General features: G+C 53.8%; 1 protein-coding gene across 1 annotated transcript; it reads left to right on the top strand.

The window, feature by feature from the left end:
* The first annotated feature begins 681 nt into the window (after positions 1–681).
* Positions 682–8,230, top strand: KRT8 (keratin 8). The gene is made up of 9 exons (XM_040234213.1): positions 682–1,141; positions 3,567–3,775; positions 4,408–4,468; positions 4,918–5,013; positions 5,597–5,761; positions 6,034–6,159; positions 6,919–7,139; positions 7,258–7,316; positions 7,801–8,230. The coding sequence occupies exons 1-9, from the start codon at positions 797–799 to the stop codon at positions 7,971–7,973; spliced, it is 1,455 nt and encodes a 484-aa protein (XP_040090147.1). The 5' UTR covers positions 682–796; the 3' UTR covers positions 7,974–8,230.
* Positions 8,231–8,541: the final 311 nt, after the last annotated feature.

Here is an 8,541-nt window from a genome sequence, read left to right as displayed (position 1 = left end):
CTGTGATCTTGGGAGGAGAGAAAGATGCCACGGCGTTATGTCCTGGAAAAGCACTGTGTTGGATCTCACTTTAACTTTCACATACAGCCCCATAGCTAAGACAGTGAGTGTTCATTCATTCATTCATTCCATGAATATTTTTCCAGTGCCTCCTGGCACTGCACCAGGGGCTGAGGGTACAGCAGTAATAACTGAGGAAAGACCAGGCAAATGGTTGACCTCAGGTTCAATGATTTGGAACCCAAGTGTCCAGCCTGGGCAGACCTTCGTAATCACACGAAGTGGAGGAACGAACACAGGGTGGTGTCTTTGGAGTATCGGCTGCTCAGAGGAGCCTCAAATGCCAGGGGTCCCTTGCTGGCCGTGTCCCCCAGTGTGTGCATTGATTTCCCACGGGAGGAAAGGAGATAAGACCCAGGATTTGGGGCTGCAGTGGCTGGGCAGCCCTGGGCAAGCTCTGTTACAGGGAGCTTGTAGAGGCTGGCCGAGTCCTTGCACTTTCACATTCACAGAATTGCCTTTTCCTGGGTTCCAGGGTGGTGCAGGCGTGGGCTCTGGGGTGGGAGCAGCTCTCTGCTGCCCCCACCTGAGTCCGGCCTGTAGGTGGCAGGTGTCAGGTTAGGCCCTGCCCCCTCAGGGCCTAGCCACTCAGCTACAAGGCCAATCCCCTCCTCATGGGCTGGGCTCTGTTTTATAAAAGGCCATCGGGGAGCTGTACCCCACCGAGAAGCAGCTTCTCAACTCCTCCTCGACTCTACTCAGCTTCGGCCTCCTCGCCTCCTCTCCAGCCTCCACCATGTCCATCAGGGTGACCCAGAAGTCCTACAAGGTGTCCACCTCTGCCCCCAGGTCCTTCAGCAGCCGCTCCTACACCAGCGGGCCCGGCTCCCGCATCAGCTCCTCGGCCTTTTCCCGAGTGGGGAGCGGCAGCAGCTTCCGGGGTGGCCTGGGCACCGGCATGAGTATGGCTGGAAGCTACGGCGGGGCCCCAGGTTTGGGGGGCATCACAGCTGTCACCGTGAACCAGAGCCTGCTGAGCCCCCTCAAGCTGGAGGTGGACCCCAACATCCAGGCCGTCCGCACCCAGGAGAAGGAGCAGATCAAGACCCTCAACAACAAATTTGCCTCCTTCATCGACAAGGTGAGGGCTCCCCTCTGCGTGGCTGGCAGTGCCTGGGGCTGGACCAGGATCCCAGCCCTTTCTCTTGGTCACCCCACCCTCCATGGGCACATCTCCCCTAGGCCCCACCCACTCTGGGAACATTCTGCCTTCCAACCTGTGACTTGGGCCCTCTGCGCACTTGGGTTTGGGCAGGGGAAGGGACAGGGAGGGATCTTGAAGGCTTCTGACTGTAAATCTTGGGGGCCCCCGACTCACTCGCCCATCTCACCCCAAGTCTGTAAAGCTCTCAGCCTCGAAGTGTTCCAGGTGTTTAGCTGTCGGGTGGGAGGGGAGTTCCTCCCTCAGGGTCACCCTTTTCCCTATCCTGGCCTCAAGGGCCTTTCCAGTAGTGCTCCTGTGCTTAAAAAAAGAAAAAAATTGTTTTTTTAAAAATAGGAATTTGATAGGATTCTAGGAGAAGGAAGCAGCAGTCCTGATTCAAGCAGGCAAATATTGATCCAGGCCTTTGGTGTCCCAGGGATCTGAGAGTGGGGGGCATCAAGATGAGTCATAACTTGGCCAGGGCCCCAGGAGCTGACCTTGTGGGCGGGGCCGGGCGGGGCAGAGACCCGCCCCCACGGAGGGGTGAGGGGCAGAGGCTGCGTGCTGGAGACTCGCTCCTAGTCTCCTGGGGAGCACTGGGCACCTGGGGTTTCGGGGGTGGGGGTGGGGGTGTGTGTCAGGGTGGAGAGGGGTAGGGGTGGGGTGGAGTGGGGTAGGGGTGGGGTGGAGTGGGGTAGGGGTGGGGTGGGGTGGGACGCCAGGGACTGGCTTCAGGAAAGCCCATGCAGGATTCAAAGTCTGCGGGCGTGGGACACCCTACCCTTGTTTCACGTCCTTTTAAATCCCAGGATTTATGGTTTCAGATAAGGCGCCTATCCGCCAACGCCCCTCTCCCCTCGCCTCGGCCCTTGTCTCCTCACTCTTCGCTCCTCGGCTCCGCCCCAATAACCTGGCTCCACTTTCTCAGGGAAGGCGCCAGGCCAGGTTTTGCAGCCTGGGGTTGGGAGGGGGTTGTTGCTCCCTTAAAGCCCCAGGGCCCCCAGCGCTGGAGGACGAGTTCCTCTCTGCTGCCTGGCTCCTGGGAGGCATTGTGGGAGCGGAAGGAGGGAAATCCTGGGGCAGATTAGCGTCTTTAAGAATTGGAGTCCCCTGGGAAACCAGACTTCCCTTGTTTTTGGGGAAGGCTTGGTGGTGCCTTAAGGACCCTTGACTTGACTTCTTGACTGCCTTTTGCTAGCTCTGGGGTCTTCCCAGTGAGTAGTTAAGCAGAGGCTGAAGGTCCCCAGTGCTCTACCCTTTCCTCTGATGGACTAACTTGCTAAATCTGATTTCCTCATCTACAAAATAGGCTCTCTAATCTCCTAAATCCAAGAGGTTTTGCCTATTCAGGCATATAATGTATGTAAGAGCTTAGGAGTGCTTGGCCTACATTAAGCAGTCTAATAAGGGTAAATGTTATAATCACTTATTTTTTATAATTTTGGGACAGAATGAGCTGGGGAAGAAAGGGATTTACAGAGATGGATTTGCTGGGATCTGAACCAAACCCTTAAGACAAACTTCTTTTCCAAGTCCTCCTAATTTAAAAGAAGTTCCAACTTTGGGTCAATTAAAAAAAAAAAAAAAGCATTCTTCCTTTTGGGACCAGTTTATTATTCTTTCTTTAAAAAAATTTCTCTTCCAACATGGTTTAATTTCATCCTAAAATCTGGATTCCTCAAACCCATGGAACCTAGGACCTTTGTGTTTTGGACAAGAAAACAGGATTGTGGATTCAGGGTGGAGTAGGGTGGGGTTGGATGTTGGAGAACTCAAAGAGAGGGCTGTGGGGAGGAGGGTCTTCAGTTTGCAGACAGATTTACCTAGTTTCTTGCTCTTAGAGATGGGGTTCGGATAGAGCTTGCTTGAGATCTTCTAGGCCATTGCAGGATTGAGGAGACCTGGGCTCAGAGAGGGGAAGCAACTCAAGATCAGTAGCAGCGTTAGGCTAAAACCTAGGTCTTCTGGCCAGTGCTTTCCAGATTGTAGGGCTGAAGTTTCCCTGTAATCTATGAGTCTCTCAAAGCCACTCCAGATAATAATCATGATTGTTTGATATGAACCCATCTATATTTCTTTCAATCATGAAAAGTGTTAATCAAAACTTGGCTACTTTTACTGACGTGTAATATACAATCTCAGTCAATAATACCTTTTTTTTTCCTGAAAGTATAACCAACATAATTCCTAGATATCTACTTCCAACCGTGTACCCCCTTGTCTCCCCGCAGCCCAACACTAATGCAGTTCTGGAGACCCAGCTGCTTGGGGAGTGGATTAAGGGAAAACATGGTGCTTGCTTTGTGCCAGACTTTGAGCCCTGGCCTGATGTGACTGTGGACTTTTCTGCCCCATCATACAGGTGCGGCACCTGGAGCAGCAAAACAAGGTTCTAGAGACCAAATGGAACCTCCTGCAGCAGCAGAAGACTGCCCGGAGCAACATAGACAACATGTTTGAGAGCTACATCAACAACCTCCGTCGGCAGCTGGAAACTCTGGCCCAGGATAAGCTGAAGCTGGAAGTGGAGCTTGGCAACATGCAGGGGCTGGTGGAGGACTTCAAGACCAAGTGAGCCCTCCGTCCTCCCCAGCTGAAATCATCTCCCCCTGCCTGGCCCTTTGGGACCAGAGGTTTCAGACCCCAAGGCCCTCTGCTTTTTGGGCAGTGCAGTCCTATATAATTACGGTGACTCCAGGACAGTCTAGGTGTATGTCCATTGTTAATAGCACTTCCCCTCCTCCTTCAATTGCAGAACTGTCTTGATTTGGACAACAAATTATCTTCTAGAGTTTACACAGTAAATCTAAGATGGGAGCAGAAGTAGCCAACAGGCCTCTGTTGTATATTAACAGCCCTGGCCTTTATTTCTTTCTTATCCCTGATTTCCGGCACATTCCAGAAAGTTCTGTCAAAGGTCTCCTGTCAGTCACTGTTGCTAAACCTCCTCATACGCCTAATCCAATATATCTTCATGGATTTGGAGAGACACTTCCTGCTCTAGGCTTCCTCACTTACTGGGGATGGCGTGGGGTAAGGCTGGGGAGACAGTAGCTGGTTGGGGCAGAATGACCAGACCAACTATCTCATATCTTTTTACATTTCCATTAACTGAATTTTCTAGATATTCTTGCCCCCCTCAAAAGACCCATGGCAACCTCACCTTTCCCTTTCATCCTCTCATTCTGTCTCTTCCTTGTCAGGTATGAGGATGAAATCCAAAAGCGCACAGACATGGAGAATGAATTTGTCATCATCAAGAAGGTGAGGGAGCACCCCTACCCCCACCAGACACAGAAGGCTGGTGCTTAGAGACTCAGGCTAGACTCAGGTTTTCTGTTCTTAAATGTTTCTAAGTCATGGGACAACATTTGGGTGCCTCCTAGGTACTGAACATAGAAGGACAGAGTTAGGTGCATTTGGACAGAACTATGGGTGTTGGGACATGGCTAAGAAAATGGAGCAGTGGAACTGGAGGTCCAGCTATAGAAGGCTTCCAGGACGAGGGTAAGGGGGAGAGGAGGTGGGAGGAGGCGGAATGTGCAGGAAGCTGAGGAAAAGGGGCTGGGAATGCAGTGTGGTGGGGCAGAGACCGCACTGGATCACTGAGGTGGGAAGGCGATTAGAAAGTTCCAAGTATAGGCCACTGGGTGTCCCCAGCTTGGAATCAGGAGTGGGCACTCAGCTCTGGCTCCCCTTTCCCCACCCCACAGGATGTGGATGAAGCTTACATGAACAAGGTAGAGCTGGAGTCCCGCCTGGAAGGGCTGACTGATGAGATCAACTTCTACAGGCAACTGTATGAAGAGGTACGTTCTTAGTTGCCGGAGACTGGAGTTCCCTGGCCCCGTCAGAGGCTCCTTCCAGCCCCGCCAGTGCACCAACAGACAAGGGCCCAACCCGGAATAATTCCAACTGCCAATAGTAACCTGGCATGGATGTCCTTCATGTTCTGTCTCCCTGAATGAGGGAAGGTTTATTACCCCATTTCACAGATGAGAAAACAGGCTTGGAGAACTGAAAGAGACTGTCCAAGGTCATCATACATACTGCAGAGTGGTGACCCAGCTACCTCAGACCTGCTCTGTCCCTAGGGTTTAGATAGATCCTTTGGGCCGTATGGGAGCCCTCTGGGGGCGCCATACTGGTAGCTGAGAGCGTGGAGGGGCTCTGCCCCTCTGGTCTCTCACCCAAAGCCGGATTTCCTTTTATCCTGGCCTCATTTCATCTTTACTTCTCTCCAAGTTCCAGGTCTTCGACCCATCTTTCTTCTTTAGGAACTTTGCCTTCTCTCCCGCCCTAACTGTTTTGTCCCCTGTGGAAGGCGCTTCTACAGAAGGGGACTCCTTGTGTGCAGGGCCAGGGCCTTACCACCTCCCCTTCCTGCCGCAGGAGATCCGTGAGATGCAGTCCCAGATTTCTGACACGTCCGTGGTCCTGTCCATGGACAACAACCGCAACCTGGACCTAGACGGCATCATCGCTGAGGTCAAGGCCCAGTATGAGGAGATCGCCAACCGCAGCCGGGCTGAGGCCGAGACCATGTACCAAATCAAGGTAAAGGGCAGGGGCTCAACCTGGTGCTCCCCTTTTGGGTAGTTCTGGGTGCTAGTCCTTCCTTGAGGGAGAAGCGAGATTTCAAACTCTGCCTGCTGGGAGTGGGGCTGCCGAGTTGTGCCGGGAGACAGGGATGGGATGTTCCAGGCCCAGAGGTACGGAGCCGGGTGGGCGTGAGATGACCTGGGCTCTGGTGACTTGGCTGAGGGTACTCTTTCCTCGGAGGGACCAGGAGTCCCCTCTCAACCTCACTCCTCGTCTCACCTCTGCAGTATGAGGAGCTGCAGACACTGGCTGGGAAGCACGGGGATGACCTTCGTCGCACGAAGACGGAGATTTCTGAGATGAACCGGAACATCAGCCGTCTCCAGGCTGAGATCGAGGCTCTCAAAGGCCAGGTATGGGCTGGGCTCGGGGTGGGAGAGGGTCCTGGGACACCTCTGGGGTGGAGGAGATAGTACAGAAAGAAGTGAGGTGTCTGGGGGTTGGGGAAAGGATCCTGGGAGTTGGAGGGGTAGCTACAGTCCAGAGTGTTCTGGGAGGCTGAAGGGTCAGAACAGGGGTCACGGGGCTGGGCAGGTAGGTTGGTGGTCCAGGATGGGTTCCCCAAGCTTGCTTTATCTGTCTTATAAATCAGGGTGCTTATATATCAGATGCCTTAAGGGGGTTTAGAAAGCAGAGATCTAGTGCCTTTGGGAGTGGGGATACAGCATCCCAGGTGAGAAGTGTATGCAGGAGGGATCTGGAAGCTGCTCATATTCCCCCATTTCACTTCCTGAAGCTCACCCACCAGTAACATTTACTTCTTCTTTTTTTTTTTAAAATTATTTACTTGGCTGCTTTGAGTCTTAGTTATGGCACATGCACTCTCTGTGTTTTGTGGGCTCCGGAGCACACGGGCTCGGTAGCTGACATGTGGGATCTTAGATCCCCAATCAGGGATCGATCCCCTGCATTGCAAGGCAGATTTTTAATCACTGGACCATGAGGAAAGTCCCCTCTAACATTTTCTTGGAATAAGGCAGGTGGAGTTGGTTAGTCCAGGTTGTGGAGAGGGGGTCCCTAAAGGAGGGGAAAGGGAGAGTGGGTGCAGGTGGAGAAGGAGAGGAGGTAACCAGACTTTGCTTTACCTGCTTGCCTGTCCCCTCCCTGCACAGAGGGCTTCCCTGGAGGCTGCCATCGCTGACGCTGAGCAGCGTGGTGAGATGGCTGTCAAGGACGCTCAGGCCAAGCTGGCTGAGCTGGAGGCCGCTCTGAGGAACGCCAAGCAGGACATGGCGCGGCAGCTGCGCGAGTACCAGGAGCTCATGAATGTCAAGCTGGCCCTGGACGTGGAAATTGCCACCTACAGGAAGCTGCTGGAGGGCGAGGAGAGCCGGTAGGTGTGGGGGTTCCCTGACCACCCCTGGTGCACCATCCCTGGAGTGCGGGAGATGGGACCTGGGTCCTCAGGGCCAAGGGTTGGTCCTGACATTCCATGTGTCCTCTGGGTACAGGCTGGAGTCTGGGATGCAGAACATGAGTATCCACACCAAGACCACCAGTGGCTACGCAGGTGAGTGTCCGCGTCTTGGGGGCCAGGGCTGGAGGGCAGCCTCTATGGGTCCTTCTGGTGCAGCTGAGGAAGCTGGGGCCCAGCTACTGTCCTGTGCAAAGTCACACGCCCGCGTGCTTTTGTGCCCCGTCACTCAGTCATGTCCGAGTCTTTGTGACCCTACGGACTGTAGCCCACCAGGCTGCTCTGTCCATGGGGTTCTCCAGGCAAGAATACTGGAGTGGGTTGCTATGCCCTCCAACAGGGGATTTTCCTGACCCAGGACTCGAACCCAAGTCTCTAACATCTCCCCAAGGTCACATAGCTAATAGCAAAGCCCTGTCCCACCCTGTTCCTGGTTTTCGCCCAGTCATCTTGGAGAAGTGAACCAGGCAGTTCCCCCTCCCTGGGGACCACTTCTGGGGTGTCAGGGAGATAGGAGGAACAGCAGCACCTGATGTGAGCATAGCCTCCCATACTCACGTGGCTGTCTCTTCCTGACCAGGTGGACTGACTTCGTCCTACGGGACCCCTGGCTTCAACTACAGCCTGAGCCTGGCCTCTGGCGGGGGCCCCGGCTCCTTCAGCCGCACCAGCTCCAAGGCTGTGGTTGTGAAGAAGATTGAGACCCGCGATGGGAAGCTGGTGTCTGAGTCCTCTGATGTCCTGTCCAAGTGAAAGGCTCCTGTGGTCCCTCCCAGCCTTCCCCCGCTCACTGACTCCTGCAGATGGAGCTGTGTAGGGGAGCATCTGTATGGGAGACCTGAGGTTTCGCCCCTGTTCTCCACCCACACCTAGGGAGAGTCGACTGCCTGGGTTGCCCCTTTTGCTTATGACCCCACCCAAAAGCCAATGTAAGCATCTTTTTCAGAATAAATCCAATTCGATTATCTTTTTTTCAGAATAAAGCTTCAGTTGGCTCTGCCAACCCGCTATGCTGTGTGCAGCCCTTGTTTGTGAGGTGGGAGAGAGGTTGTCAGGAGGCCTCTCTGTGGGATCAGAAGCTGGGGTGGGGGGCCACATGGAGGAGAGACTGGCCTCCTCCACGCTGTTCCCAGAGAGACTATTTTTGCTGAAAAACTCATTGATGCCTTCGTCTCAAATACCCCACTTAACTTTTATCTGTGCAGCAAACCCTGTTGGGGAACAGAGCAGATTTTGGGTGGGAATATCAGGAGGGTTTCCTTTCTGTAGGCCTCACAAGTGATTGGCATCAGGATCAGGCCCAGAGAGACCAAGTAGGCCA

The sequence above is a fragment of the Oryx dammah genome, unplaced genomic scaffold, assembly GCF_014754425.2.
Source record: "Oryx dammah isolate SB20612 unplaced genomic scaffold, SCBI_Odam_1.1 HiC_scaffold_29, whole genome shotgun sequence".
NCBI lineage: Eukaryota > Metazoa > Chordata > Mammalia > Artiodactyla > Bovidae > Oryx > Oryx dammah.
Note: the sequence above shows the minus strand (reverse complement) of the source record. Positions and strands in the feature narration are given on the sequence as shown.